Source organism: Carcharodon carcharias, chromosome 22 (genome assembly GCF_017639515.1).
Source record: "Carcharodon carcharias isolate sCarCar2 chromosome 22, sCarCar2.pri, whole genome shotgun sequence".
NCBI lineage: Eukaryota > Metazoa > Chordata > Chondrichthyes > Lamniformes > Lamnidae > Carcharodon > Carcharodon carcharias.
Genome location: NC_054488.1, coordinates 22,916,025 through 22,931,570, shown reverse-complemented (window position 1 = coordinate 22,931,570; position 15,546 = coordinate 22,916,025). Strand labels below are relative to the sequence as shown.

Here is a 15,546-nt window from a genome sequence, read left to right as displayed (position 1 = left end):
AAGTGGTTGAAGTGAATAGTATAGATGCATTTAAGGGGAAACGTGAAAGACAAGCATTTGAAAGAGAAAGGGATAGTTACGATGGTAGATTTTGAAGAGAAAAGATGAGAGGAGGCTCGCGTGAAATACAAACACCGGCATGGACTAGTTAGACCATAAGACATAGGAGCAGAAATTAGGCCATTCAGCCCATCGAGTCTGCTCCGCCATTCAATCATGGCTCATAACTTTCTCAACCCCATTCTCCCGCCTTCTCCCCATAACTTTTGATCTCAGTCTTAAATACACTCAATGACCTGGCCTCCATAGCCTCATGTGGCAATGAATTCCATAGATTCACCACTCTCTGGCTAAAGAAGGTTCTCCTCATCTCTGTTCTAGAAGGTATTCCCTTTACTCTGAGGCTGTGCCCTTGGGTCCTAGTCTCTCCTACTAATGGAAACATCTTCCCCACGTCCACTCTATCCAGGCGTTTCAGTATTCTGTAAGTTTCAATCAGATCCCCCCTCATCCTTCTAAACTCCATCGAGTATAGACCCAGAGTCCTCAAATGTTCTTCATATGTTAAGCCTTTCATTCCTGGGATCGTTCTCGTGAACCTCCTCTGGACCCTCTCCAGGGCCAGAACATCCTTCCTGAGATACGGGGCCCAAAATTGCTCACAATATTCTAAATGTGGTCTGACCAGAGCCTTATAAAGCCTCAGCAGCACATCCATGCTTTTATATTCTAGTCCTCTCGAAATAAATGCCAACATTGCATTTGACTTCCTAACTACCGACTCAACCTGCAAGTTAACCTTAAGAGAATCCTGGACCAGGACTCCCAAGTCCCTTTGCACTCCAGATTTCTGAATTCTCTCCCCATTTAGAAAATAGTCTATGTCTCTATTCTTCCTATGCATGACCTCATACTTCCCCACGTTGTATTCCATCTGCCACTTCTTTGCCCATTCTCCTAACCTGTCCAAATCCATCTGCGGCCTCCCCACCTCCTCAATACTACCTGTCCCTCCACCTATCTTTGTATCATCTGCAAACTTAGCGAGGATGCCCTCAGTTCCTTCATCTAGATCATTAATGTATAAAGTGAAAAGTTGTGGTCCCAACACTGACCCCTGCGGAACTCCACTAGTCACCGGCTGCCATCCTGAAAAGGACCCACTTATCCCCAATCTCTGCCTCCTGCCAGACAACCAATCTTCTATCCATGCTAGTACCTTGCCTCTAACACCATGGGCTCTTATCTTACTGAGTAGCCTCCTATACGGCACTTTGTCAAAGGCCTTCTGGAAGTCCAAGTAGATAACATCCATTGGCTCTCCTTTGTCTAACCTACTCGTTATCTCCTCAAAGAATTCTAAAAGACTTGTCAGGCATGACTTCCCCTTGATGAAACCATGCTGACTTTGCCCTATTTTACCATGCACTTCCAAGTATTCTGAAATCTCATCCTTAATAATGGACTCTAAAATCTTACCAACGACCGAGGTTAGGCTAATTGGCCTGTAATTTCCCATCTGTTGCCTCACTCCCTTCTTAAACAGGGGGGTTACATTAGCAATTTTCCAATCCTCTGGGACCCTCCCTGACTCCAGTGATTCCTGAAAGATCACCACTAACGCCTCCACTATCTCTTCAGCTATCTCCTTCAGAACTCTGGGGTGTAATTTATCTGGTCCAGGTGATTTATCCACCTTCAGACCTTTCAGTTTTCCTAGCAGCTTCTCCTTGGTAATGGCCACCATACTCATCTCTGCCCTCCGACTCTCTTGAACTTTGGGGATGTTATTTGTGTCTTCCACCGTCAAGACTGACGCAAAGTACATATTCAGTTCCTCCGCCATTTCTTTGTTCCCCACTATTTCTTCTCCAGCATCATTTTCCAGCGGCCCAGTGCCCACTTTTGCCTCTCTCTTACCCTTTATATATCTAAAAAAACTCTTGCAATCTTCTTTTATATTACTGGCTAGTTTACCCTCATATTTAATCTTCTCCCTCCTTATTTCTTTTTTAGTTGTCCTCTGTTGGTCTTTGTAGGCTTCCCAATCCCCTAGTTTCCCACTGCTCTTCGCCACATGGTATGCTTTCTCTTTAGCTTTTATGCTGTCCCTGACTTCCCTTGTCAGCCATGGTTGCCTCGTCCTCCCTTTAGTATGCTTCTTCTTTCTAAGGATGAATTTTTGCTGTGTCTCCCAAATTACTCCCAGAAACTCCTGCCATTGCTGTTCCACTGTCTTTCCTGCTAGGCTCATCTCCCAGTCAATTCTGGCCAGCTCCTCCCTCATGCCTCTGAAGTTGCCTTTATTCAACTGTAATACCGTTACATCTGATTCCAGCTTTTTCCTCTCAAATTGTAGGGTAAATTCTATCATATTATGGTCACTTCCTCCTAAGGGTCCTTCACCTTAAGCTCCTTTATCAAATCTGCCTCATTACACATCACTAAATGTAGAATTGCCTGTTCCCTAGTGGGCTCCACCACAAGCTACTCCAAAAAACCATCTCGTAGACATTCCACAAATATTTTTTCTTGGGATCCACTACCAACCTGATTTTCCCAGTCTACTTGCATATTGAAATCCCCCATGATCACTGTAACCTTGCCTTTCTTACACGCCTTTTCTATCTCCTGGTGTATCTTGTGCCCCACATCCTGACTACTGTTTGGAGGCCTGTACATAACTCCCGTTATAGGTTTTTTACCTTTGCGGTTCCTCAACTCTACCCACACAGATTCTACATCATCTGACCCTACATCATTTCTTGCTATCGATTTAATTTCATTTCTTACTAACAAAGCAACCCCACCCCCTCTGCCAATCTGCCTATCTTTTCGATAGGATGCATATCCTCGGATATTTAGCCCCCAGTCCTGATCCCCTTGCAGCCATGTCTCCGCGATGCCCACCACATCATACCTGCCAATTTCAATCTGTGCCACAAGCTCATTTACTTTATTTCGTATACTGCGTGCATTCAGATACAACACCTTCAGTCCTGTATTTCCCGTCCCCTTTCTCATTGTCATCCCTTTATCTGATGTGCTTGAAGTTAGATTCTTAGCCCTTTCCAAACACTGTCCTATTTTGTGTTCTGGAGACTTTAATAACCTCTCCTGGGCTCTCCCTTCTTTTCAGTTTTTTTATAATTTTCCATGAAGTTGAATCCGAGTAGCCTGTCTCTGCGCCATATTTCCCAAGAAATCCTGTGTAAAAACACTCTACCTGTTCTTAGGTTGGCTGCCAACAAAAGACATGACAAGTGATCTGGGTTCTCTTGGTGTTGAGCACAGTTGGTACTGAAAATTGGAGAAGACTCCACTCTCTGTCGGTCTCATGTCTTGCTGAAGGAAGTTGCATTGCCTAGCTCCAGGAGGAGAGAGGTGCGTGGTAGCAAGAGGTTCATGCAACCCACTTTCCATTAACAGGCAAGGGGATTGCAAGGTCAAGGGGATTGTGTTTCCTTTTCTCCTGAATGGAATGGTTTTTTGTGGAGAGCTGAGGCCTTTGAGACAGACATTTCAACAAAGTAAGGGTAGAGTAAAAATAATTCAGAATTGAAGGAACATCTGCAAACATCAGTGAGACCCTTTGCATCATCCCGATTTGTAATCCTTCCATCTATTATTATCACTTGCTCTTCTTTCAGAGATTGAAACGGGAGCTAAACAACAGCCAAGAAAAGCTGCAGAAGGTGAACCATGATATGAAAAAGACTGAGGACAGCTGCAAACCTCTGGAGCTGGACTTCCAGGAATATTGCCCTGACATCAAGAAACAGCAGACTGAGGTCCAGAAGTTGAACAGCCGCTTTCAGAATGCAAGCAATCAGCTGGACCTGAGGTGGGCTGCCTGCTTTTTCAAAAAATAATTAGTGGGATGTCAGCATCATTGACAAGGCCAGCAATCCATTGCCCATCTGTAATTGCCCTTGAGAAGGAGGTGGTGAGCTGCCTTCTTGAACAGTCAATCTAGTGCAAGTATACCCACAATGCTGTTAGTTAGGGAGTTCCAGGATTTTGATCCAGTGACAGTGGAGGAACAGCGAAAAAATTTCCAAGTCAGGATCTGACTTGGAGGGGTATGTGCAGGAGGTGATGTTCCCATCCATCTGTTGCCCTTGCCTTCTAGGAGGTAGAGGTTTGGAAGGTGCTGTTGAAGGAGGCTTGGCAAGTTGCTGCAGTACATCATAATCTGATTGCTGATCCCAATTTGTGACTTGTTTCCATGTGGTACTCCAAGTAAAGTCTCTGTTGCCCCTCTCTTTCTTGTGGGTTTCTCCCACTGCCTCATTTTGTGGCTTCTCGTTTGCTAATGGAACAGAAAAACTGAGTAGCATAAAGCCTTGGATGTCCCAAAGCATTTTTCAATGAGGTACTTTTGAAGTCCCACTGTTGTAATGTAGGAGATGTGGCAGCCATTTTGTGCACAGCAAACTCCCATGAACAGAAATTAGCAATGAGATATGCACAGATTATCTGCTTAGTGATGGACAAACAGTGGCTGTTTGAGATGTAAATATTGGCAAGGACACTGAGGAAGAGCCCCCCTCCCCCAGCTCTCCTGCTCTAATAGATTTCATACAACCACCTGAGAGGGCGGGGGGGTGTTTGGTGGGTGCCTCAGTTCAGTGTCTCATCTGAAAGATGGCAGCATTCCCTCAGTTCTGCATTGGAGTGTTATCTTGCATTTTGTTCTCAAGTATTTAGGTTGGGGCTTGAACCTACAAACTCCTAGCTCAGTGACAAGAATTATACCACTGAGCCATGGCTTCGACATGATAAAGAAGCAGAAGGAAGCTGTTCAAGTGCCATCGAGTTCTTGTAGAAATTGGAATCCCAGATTAATTTTCTAACGCTGCTTTCATTCACTGCCACTATTCCTTTTCCTGCTGTGTCCTATTGTGAAGTGCCCTGTTGGATACTTCACTCAGCAGAAACTTCACATTGTGTTTCGATTCTTCACAGAGAGGATATGCTTCAGAATGCCGACACAGCCTATCAGAATTATAAAACATCCCAGCAAGGACTCAATACCTGGATGAACAATCTCCCTAACAATCAAGTGCAACCTACAGCCAGCCTAAACGAAGTTAATGCCAAACTTGAGGCTCAGAAGGTGGGTGTATTCTAAGTAGAGTTCAAACTGCTCCACACTGCATTTCTTGTCCATGTGTTTTTGGTGGTCTAGTTCATGTTCCGTAGCAATCCAGTCCACGTTTTACTAGAGCTTCAATCACCGAGGTTGGTTAGGTTCAGTCGTTGGAGTCCACCTGCCTGATGGTTCACACATCTGTTCAGATGGGGCTCGACTCTTGAGTTGCTGCCGTTTCCCACTCAACTCCCTCATTACCCCTATGGTCTTCCTGTGTGGTAGCATCAAACACCCCAGGAAATGGAGGGAAGGGTGCAGAGATGAAAAGAGATTAACACAGTACGAAAGAGAGAAATAAAGTGAAGATCCACAAGTGAGATTTGAAGGGATGAGAAATAACCAATGCTAACATACAGGGGCCAAAAACATGGCAATAGGCACCCAAAGCATGCTAGGGATAAGCCTCCCAGCCCAATGGGCAATACACATCCCACTGTAGTGCTTTGAGAGTCTGACCACAAAATGAGTGCAAAGTCTCAGAATTTATTGAAGTTAGCACTCCATGCTGCATAAATGGAAAGTCTGCTTGTGTGGATCCCTGAGTTTGGTTTCGGGATTCATAAAAGTGGCGCCCAAGTTAAACACTGAGCCAACAAACAAAAAGCCTGGTCCCATTGAGTTATCTTCATCTGTTTCCTCACAGAGACTGATGAACGATATCAAGAAGAAGGAACCTGAAAAGGACGCACTTGTCGATCTCTCCCATGACCTGCAGTCGACCCTGAAGGTATGTGTTGATTTCTAATTACAGGGCTCATCTTGGTACCAGTTGTAACTCTTTCGAGTACAAACCTGTTTCCATCTGTTTCAGATGAAGTTTTGGTACCAGTTGTAGTTGGGCCTGTCACATGTGGTCCTAACAAGCCACACCAGTAACAGGTTTAAAAGAATTAAAAAGGAAAGAACTTGCATTTATACACTGCCTTTCACAATCCCAGGACTTCCCAAAGCACTTCACTGAGGCATAATCAGACAAAAATGAATGTTGAACCAAGAACAAGATATTAGGTGGTGTGACCAGATAGTTAGTCAAAAGAGATGGACCCTACTTTAAAAGAGTGCAGATGTCAATCAAGACGTGGCTCAATTAATAGTACTAAAAGAACAAAGAAAAGTACAGCACAGGAACAGGCCCTTCGGCCCTCCAAGTCTGCGCCGATCTTATTGCCTGTCAAACTAAAACATTTTGCACTTCCAGGGTCCACATCCCTCTATTCTCATCCTATTCATGTATTTGTCAAACTGCCTCTTAAACATCACTATCGTACCTGGTTCCACCACCTCCTCTGGCAGCTACCCTCTGTGTAAAAAAACTTGCCCCGCACATCTCCTCTAAAGTTTTCTCCTCTCACCTTAAATCTATGTCCCCTAGTAATTGACTCTTCCACCCTGGGGAAAAAGTTTCTGCCTATCTACTCTGTCCATGCCACTCATAGTTTTGTAAACTTCTATCAAGTCGCCCCTTAATCTCCGTCGCTCTAGTGAGAACAATCCAAGTTTCTCCAACCTCTCTTCATAGCTAATAACCTCCAGTCCAGGTAAACCTCCTCTGCACCCTCTCCAATGCCTCTGGTAATGTGGTGACCAGAATTGCATGCAATATTCCAAGTGTGGCCTAACCAAGGTTCTATGCAGCTGCAGCACGACTTCCCAGCTTTTATACTCAATACCCCTGGTGATGAAGGCAAGCATGCCATATGCCTTCCTGACTACCTTATCCACCTGCGTTGCCACTTTCAGTGACCTGTGGACCTGTACACCCAGATCTCTGCCCGTCGATGCACTGAAGGGTTCTGTCATTTGCTGTATAATTCCTACCTGTATTAGACCTTCCAAAATGCATTACCTCGCATTTGTCCGGATTAAACTCCATCTGCCATTTCTCCGCCCAAGTCTCCGACTGATCAATATCCCGTTGTATCCTTTGACGATCCTCTTCACTATCTGCAGCTCATCCAACCTTAGTGTCGTCTGCAAACTTACTAATTAGCCCAGTTACATTTTCCTCCAAATCATTTACATATACTACAAACAGCAAAGGTCCCAGCACTGATCGCTGTGGAACACCACTGGTCACAGCTCTCCATTCAGAAAAACACCCTTCCACTGCTACCCTCTGTCTTCTATGACCAAGCCAATTCTGTATCCATCTTGCCAGCTCACCTCTGATCCCGTGCGACTTTACCTTCTGTACCAATCTGCCATGAGGGACTTTGTCAAAGGCCTTACTGAAATCCATGTAGATAACATCCACTGCCCTTCCTTCGAATTCTTGTATCTAATTTTCCCTCTGGGTTCAAGTTCCACTCCTGAGGCAAACGCATAGAAATCTAGGCTGATATTTCAGTGCAGTATGGAGTGAGGTGCTGTCTTTCAGATATTAAATCAAGTTGGAAGTAAAAGATCCTATTCTGAAGAAGAGCAGGGAATTTGTCCTGGCCAACATTTATCCCTCAATCAATGTCAGTAAAACATGTTATCTGGTCATTATCACTTTGATGTTTGTGGGATCTTGCTGTGTGCAAATTGGCTGCTGCATTTCCTACATTACAATAGTGATTACACTTCAAGAAGCACTTCATTGGCTATAAAGTGTTTTGAGACATCTTGAGGTCATGAAAGGCGCTATATAAATAGAAGTCATTTTCTTTATGTCAGGAAATTATATTTGACAAATCTTTTTATTACTTTGGGATAGAGAAGAATGAATTGCCAGATTTGTTGCAGTCAGGCAGAGAGTTGGGAATGCGACAAACTTTCTTTGCTTTTTTAAATTAAAAATGTCATTAATTGTTAAACGTTTCCATAAAATAAGACTTAATTAAGTGAGAAAAACAAAGATGAAAATTTTAAGAGTGTATTTGCAGAGTGATAACACGTGATATGTTACTGCATTGTCTGAAGTTTCTTTGCATGGAAAATGCCTATTTAAAAATTCAGAAAGCAAAGGATTCCCAAACATCTGATGTTAACCACAGACTGAAATACCATGAATCCACTTTTATAGAACCTTACTTTGAGAAACTGTAACTCCAGTTCATACCCTTCCATCCCCCCACTTTTGCATTAATTCTTTTTAAAGATTTATGGTCCAAAAGTTTCTTTGAGTCTTGATAAATTTGTTTACATAAGGATTGTCGCCTCCAGTACTGACACCCACTGGAGTCTGTGGCTGGGGTGCAAACACACTGTGGTCAGATGTGGTCCCATGTTCACACAGAGGCTGATGGCAATCTGGAATTCTCTTCCTCAAAAAGATTGTGGATGCTGGGGCTCAACTGGAGCTTTCAAGACTGAGATAGATAGATCTTTATCGGGTATCAAGGGATATGGAGCTAAAGCAGGTAAATGGAGTTCGGGTGCAGATCAGCCACGATCTAATAGACATGCTCAAAAGAGTTGAATGTCCTAAATGTGGGTTGCACCATTCCCTGTTCCTGATCCCAGTGATGTCCCCTTTAGCAAGGGGCCATTCAGCACTCTTGTGGGGAATGTAGGGGGGAGTTTAAGTCCATTGTGGTTACTATACAACCAGTGGGGCTCATTTTATACTCTCGAGAAGGCCATGTGCCTTGACTCACTTGGTGTACTGGGCACCTTAGCTTAGGGAGTGCCCATCCTTGGGACCCTAACCCAGAGTCTTGTAAAGGGGATTCAAAGTTGGCCACAGGTCCTGCCCCTCAATGGCAGACCGGAGGTCTGGGCTCAGGATGCAATAGGCCCCCTCTGAGCTAGCACTCCTGAAATGAGTAATGTTCTTCTCCTTTTTAAAGCATTATGAAACTAACAATGACAAATATCGTGCATCTCTCGACCCTACCACTGGTGCATCTACTGTGAAAAAACTGAGGACTCAGACCCTGCAAGAGAGCGTTAATGATCAGGTAAGGGAAACAGTACAGCACAAATTGCTCAAAGTAGAGACCAGGGTGACCAACTGTCCCAAATTTTCTGGGACCATCCCATAATCCGGCTTTTTGTCCCGTGTACCGGGATGATTTTTGTCCTGGATTTCTGGTGCCTTGGCAGGTCTTTCTTTTTTAGTGCATGGGTGGGAGCAGCTGGTTTGCAGCTTGTGGTTGGGGCCCTCCTGCAGGAGTCTGGGGCGACAGAACCAGCATCAGAATCAATGCAAGTCATGCGGCTGCACCCACCCCCCACCCCCACAGTCACAGGTGTGGTAGCCCCCAGCACACCATGTCTCTCACAGGTTCACCACCACCCTACCCTCACTCCACCGTTATTGGTTCATCAGCACTGCCCATGGCAAAATGTCCCTCTTCTGTTTTGACCAGAGTCAGTCACCATGATTGAGACTGTCACCAGCAGCTGCCATATTTTCCTTCTTACTTACTAGTTCTCTCTGCTCCTCTCCTGAAGGTGGTGACCTTGCAGGAATACACTTGTGGACAAGACCAAAACCAGTGGCCATAAATGGAAGACCACTAACAAAAACAATAGGGAACTTAGGAGAAATTTCTTTATCTAGAAAATTGCTAAATATGTCACTCACTACCACATTGCTGCATTTAAGGGAGAGCTCAATAAACACATCAGGATAAAAGAAAAAAGACTTGTTAGTGCCTTTCAAGACAACCAGACATCGCAAAGTACTGTATAGCCAATTAAGTATTTTTGTAATACAGGAAATACAGTAGTCAGCTAGAGATATCGGGGAGCTCTTGGGCACATTATAAGACAAAAAGCTAAATGCTTAAAACTAAACACAAAGCTTGACACTTAAGCTATAATTCGGTCCAGTTATTATTACATCAAGATCCTATATTAATAAAGTCATGAGGGATCTTCATTGAGTAAATTAGGAGAAACTCTTTGCACTGGCAGGTGGGCACTAACCAGGAGACACAGGTTTAAGGTAATTGTCAGAAGAGCCAGAGGCTGGAAGATGAAGGAAATTGTTTTTTATGCAGTGACTTGTTATGATCTGCAATGTGCTGCCTGAAAGGCTGGTGGAGTCACATTCAATAATAATTTTCAAAAGAAAATTGGATAAATACATGAAAGCAAAATGTTTGCAGGGCTATGAGGAAAGAACAGGACAGTAGGCCCAAATACATAAGACTTTCAAAGAGCCTGCACAAGCACGTTGAGCCGACTGGCCTCCTTCTGTATGATTCTAATGCTCTCTCCCCTCCAACCTTCCCAGACACACACATCCAATGAATGCTCATAGCTCTGGAATAACTTTCTTTGCAGGAGAAGGACACGGTTAAACGTTTTGCTGAAGTCTCTTCATCGAATGACCAACTGCTCAACCAGCTGGACTTTGTAGCAAAAATTAAGCAAAAGGTAACATGACTGTTACTAACTGAAGAATTTTATAACCCAAGTGTTGATATTTCCATGTCCCATGTTCCATCCACCTGCCTAGGCTCTGATGAGCTTCATCAGGTCTTCTGTAAAACATTGAGTGGAGGGAATGTTGAGCCTTGCAGGAGTGAATAATGGAAACATTGGTGTTGTCCATCATTGGTCACTGGTATCTTATGCAGTGCCATTAGTGATTATAATGCAAGAGGCCATCTCAGTGTGCAGCTTAAGAATGTAAAAACATCAGGAAGACAGGCCCACAGCGAATGATTGTGTCAGCAAGGGACTCTCCTCTTTGATTTATGGTTCATGGTATAAAAACCACTTTTAAACACAGTGGACAACATATTGCATCCTGTCCCATCCTGGAAGTTCCTGATGGTGTCTTTGTCTGTAAAAATGTAGTGAAAAGATAAAAGAAATGAAATGAAGATAACTATAAGAGCGCAGGCTTCACCTTTAGCCGGAATGTTGGGCTTCTCCTTTGAGATGCTGGGACAAAGCTCTTTACCATTATAAATATTAAAAGTCAAAAAATGCAATTAATCCAGCTCTGGCTCTACAGGTGGATAGTGTGAAGTTCCTAATTGCGCACCATGACCCATGGTATCATTGCTCAGCAAAATAAGCATGTTTGTTAGGTTTGACAGTCAGAGAAATGAGCCTCAGTTACTTCAGGGCACCAGTACTATTCAAAATATAAGATAGTCACTAAATCAGATAGAGAGTTCAGGAGAAACTTCTTTACCCAGAGAGTAGTTAGAATATGGAACTCACTGCCACGGTGTAGTTTGCGACTGCATTTAATGGGACGCTGGTTAAACACATGGGGAAAGGAATTGAAGGATATACTGATATAGTGAGATGAATTTGGGTAGGGGGAAGCTCATGTGGACCATAAACACTAGTACAAACCATATAAAAAGAAAATATTATGGAGATCTGAAATAAAAACAAAGTACTGGAAAAAATTAGCAGGTCTGACAGCATCTGTGGAGAGACAGAGTTAACGTTTTGAGTCTGATAGTTCTGATGAAGAGTCATATTGGACTTTGAAACGTTAACTCTGTTTCTCTCTCCACAGATGCTGCCAGACTTGCTAAGTTTTTCCAACATGTTCTATTTTTATTACTAGTACAGACCAGTTGAACCCAATGGCCTGTTTCTGTGCAGTAAACTCTATATAAATTATGAATCAAAGTTCTGAAAATTCTTATTCTTTTCTCTCTCAAGCAACAAGAAAGTCCAGTGAACGAAGTGATATCACAGAAGAACGTACAGTCACAAAACACACTGTTTGCTAAGAAAGGCTCTGACCTGCAAACCCAGATTAAAGACGAAGGGAAGAAGACCAAATTAGTTGAAGCAACTCTACAAGAGCAGACCAAAAGACTTAGTCTCCTAAGGGCACAGAGACCTGTGGATAGAATGGAAGAAAAGGAGGTGCTGGAGTACTACAGAGATCCCAAGGTAGAAACCAACCTTGCTGCTTTGCGTAACAAAATCCATGATGTAAGGAAACAAAGGCAGGGAACTCAGAATGACATCAATTCAACAAAGCAAAAAATCAGTTTGTTAGAAGATGAACAGAGGAACTCCAAAACTGGCCAGATCATCAAAGAAGTGAAGAAAATTGAGAGGAACCCTGCACTAGACGTTGAAGCTGAAAATCTGCGCAGTGAGATCAATACTCTGCGAAGAGAAAAGCAAATCACTATTGGCGATTGGGACCGCCTAACAAGAGAGGTCACCATCCTTGAGCAGAAACCAGTCAACATCAAAGAAAAGATTGTTACAGTTGAAAAAGTCAAAGTGGAAAAGGATCCAGTTATGCTGAAGGCTACCAGAAGTCTTCAAAATGAGATTGACGATGAGAGTCAGAAGAGGCAGTCACTGATTGAAAAGATACGGCTCATAAGAACTCAGATTGAGACTCTGGAGAAGAAAACAGGGAAGACTGATCCGAAAGTCATGATTAAGGAGATCAAGAAGGTAGAAAAGGACCCACAACTTGAAAAGGATTTAGCCAAGCTCCGAAACCTTTGTGAGGATGAAAGCCAGAATAATAGTGTCCTTGAGAAAGAACTGAGTGAGCTGCAGAGGAAATATAGAATCGTTGCCAACCAGAAACCAAAAATAGAAACAAAGGAAATTGTCCGTGAGAACTTCCGCGTCCTTCCAGAAACAGAGAAAGAGATAACAAAATTAAAGAAAGAAATTCGAGAAACTTCGAAGAGAAGGGGTGATGTGGAGATGGAAATCACCATAGCACAGGGAGACCTGGAAGTCCTCAAGGATAGGAAACCTCAAATTCAGTACAAAGATATCACACAAGAGATTGTGAAGCTTCAAAAAAGCCCAGAAATGCTCAAAGAGATTGATCAGATTAAGCATAAGCTCCCTCAAATGGAAAATGACTACAATGATATGCAAGGAAAGATTAAGAGGCTGAAGAAAGAAAGAGATGATTGGCGGAAAGAAAAATCTAAGATTGAGACCAAAGTGGTGACCAAGGAAATCACAAAATATGAAGATGATCCAATTCTGGAGAAAGAGGTGTTGCGCCTCCGAAGAATAGTTCGTGAAGAATCAGAGAAACGAAGGAATATTGAATCACTGGTGTTTGACTTGCAAAATATATACTCCCAGCTGCAGAGGCAGAAACCTGAAGAGAAGATTGTTGTTAAGGAAATGGTTCGTTTAGAAAAAGACCCAAAACTCCTCGTGGAGCACGATAACCTGGGCAAAACCTTGGATGAAGAACGCAAACAGAGACGTACCCTGGAGAGAGAAGTTCAGCATCTAAAAGCTCTTGTGGAGGAAAAAGAGGCAGAACTAAACCTTGAGGAAGAAAGGAGTATCCGACAGGAGATTGAGAATGAAGCAAAACAGATCAAACACAGAATAGGTGAGTTGGAGTCAAATCCTCCTCCGATGGAAGAGAAGATCGTCACCGAACAAGTCCTTAAAGTGGAAAAAGATCCATTACTTGAAAGAGTTGCTGGAAGTCTTCGTCAGCAACTAGACCAGGAAAGAAATAAAGCTGCCAACTTAGACAAAGAGATTAAGAGAATTCAACTTCAATTGGAGATTCTACACAAGGAAAAATCTCAGGAAAAGATTATCTGCAGAGAAGTTATCCGGATTGAGAAAGATAAGGCCTTGGAGCAGGAGCGAGCTCGAGCCCGAGACGCATTCAACAAGGAGAAGAATGCTAGGCTGGACTTGGAGGAAGAAATAAGAAGGATTAAAGACTGGACCGAGAAATTGGAAGACTCAATGACATCGCAGTCCCGCTTGGAATCTGAGCTAAAGCAGGCCAGGGACGCTGCTCTCCGTGAGAAAGCTACCCTGGAGGAGGACCTGAAAAATCTAGAGCATGAAAGGGAACAAAAGACCTTTGCCCATAAGGAGGAATTTAAGCGTCTAAATCTGCATCATGAAAAAGAGATGCAGAGGAAGCATGAGCTGGATGCTAAACTGACTTCGATAGAAAGAGAGATCATAAAGGAGAAGGACAGAATTCATGAGAAGGATTACACGATCAGAGATCTTGAGTCACAGATCAGTAGGGAAGAAACTCGTCAACGTGACATGCAGATGAGAGAAACCAACTTGTCCACTAAGATATCCATTGTGGATCCAGTTACCGGGGAGGATTTGTCACCCTATGAGGCTTACAAAAAGAACTTGATAGATAGGGCACAGTATATCCATCTTCAGGAACTGGAATGTGACTGGGAAGAGATTTCCACTCATGGTCCATCAGGAGAAACTGCTGTACTGCGAGATAAGAAAAGTGGGAAAACATATTCCATTGAGGCTGCCTTGAAGGACAGAAGAATCACTAAAGAAGAGCTGCAACTTTATAGGGATGGAAAGCTCCCAATATCTGAGTTTGCATTGCTAGTAGCAGGTGAAGACAAACCAACAGCACTACACATAGGCTCATTAAACTCTATGCCACCAATTTCTCCCACATATCAATCGTCAAACTACGCTAGCCCAGGTTATGCAACCTATAGAGCACATAATGATAGGGATCAGCAACCCATAGCGGGAGTCTATGATAATACCACTAATTCAAGGTTGTCTATTACAAATGCCTTGAACAAGAAACTACTAGATCCCATCACTGCTCAAAGGCTGCTGGAGGCACAGGCAGCCACAGGAGGGATCATTGACGTGGTGACCAGGGAAAGGTACTCAGTCCACAAGGCGGTAGAGAGGAACCTAGTTGACAAAACCCATGAAAGAAGGCTGCTCAATGCGCAAAAAGCTTTCACTGGGCTCGAAGACCCCGTCACAAAAGAACGTCTCTCTGTAGGGTTGGCCGTCCAGAAGGGCTGGTTGCCCACTGAGAGTGCCCACCAGTACCTGGAGGCCCAGTACCTCACTGGTGGTCTGGTGGACCCCAACCACTCAGGCCGTGTGCCCATCACAAAGGCACTGAACTCCAAGATGATCGACAGTAACACTGCCAGGATCCTGCAGGAGGACTCCAACTATACAAAGGACCTGACGGACCCTATCACTAAGGAGCGAGTACATTATAAAGAGTTAATGAGTCGCTGCCAGAAAGATGAGCTCTCCGGTCTCCTGCTTCTCCCAGTCAACTCAGACCCTGGTCAGTACTCCAGCTATCAACCAACAAGCCGGCTTGACTTCAGATCCCAATACTCCCAATTTTCCAGTGCATACTAATCACTGCCTATAGATGCCACTGAGTGTTATGCATATGTGTCTCGCAGCAACTTCTAGGCCAACCTTCCTCTTGTTAGTTACTCAATGTATTGGAGTTACATTAAAGATCTCCTTGCTTATTTTCCCACAGGTTTTAAGGCTATCCTACAAATCTTGTTTATTTTTATATTTAAAGGTAGATACAGATTGTAGAGGGGATTTTAATGCTATGTCATTTTCTTAATGCTGCAATACATTTCTTTACTAAGTACTTGTGAACTGTAAGGTGCAGGACGTGAAACATTAGTCTACTCTTCTGTCCTAAAGAGTTAATTTTAATATGATACAATTGCTTTAATAAACACACATGTGATCGA

General features: G+C 43.4%; 1 protein-coding gene across 2 annotated transcripts in view; it reads left to right on the top strand.

The window, feature by feature from the left end:
* The window catches only part of evpla (envoplakin a), an 82,740-nt gene extending 67,194 nt beyond the window's left edge, over nucleotides 1-15,546 (top strand). For both annotated transcript variants that reach the window (XM_041217218.1, XM_041217219.1), the window contains exons 17-22: nucleotides 3,651-3,844; nucleotides 4,969-5,119; nucleotides 5,799-5,882; nucleotides 8,929-9,039; nucleotides 10,373-10,465; nucleotides 11,720-15,546. In XM_041217218.1, the coding sequence (XP_041073152.1) occupies nucleotides 3,651-3,844; nucleotides 4,969-5,119; nucleotides 5,799-5,882; nucleotides 8,929-9,039; nucleotides 10,373-10,465; nucleotides 11,720-15,190 (4,104 nt within the window). In that variant the 3' untranslated portion in view covers nucleotides 15,191-15,546. The remainder of the gene's footprint in view (nucleotides 1-3,650; nucleotides 3,845-4,968; nucleotides 5,120-5,798; nucleotides 5,883-8,928; nucleotides 9,040-10,372; nucleotides 10,466-11,719) is intronic.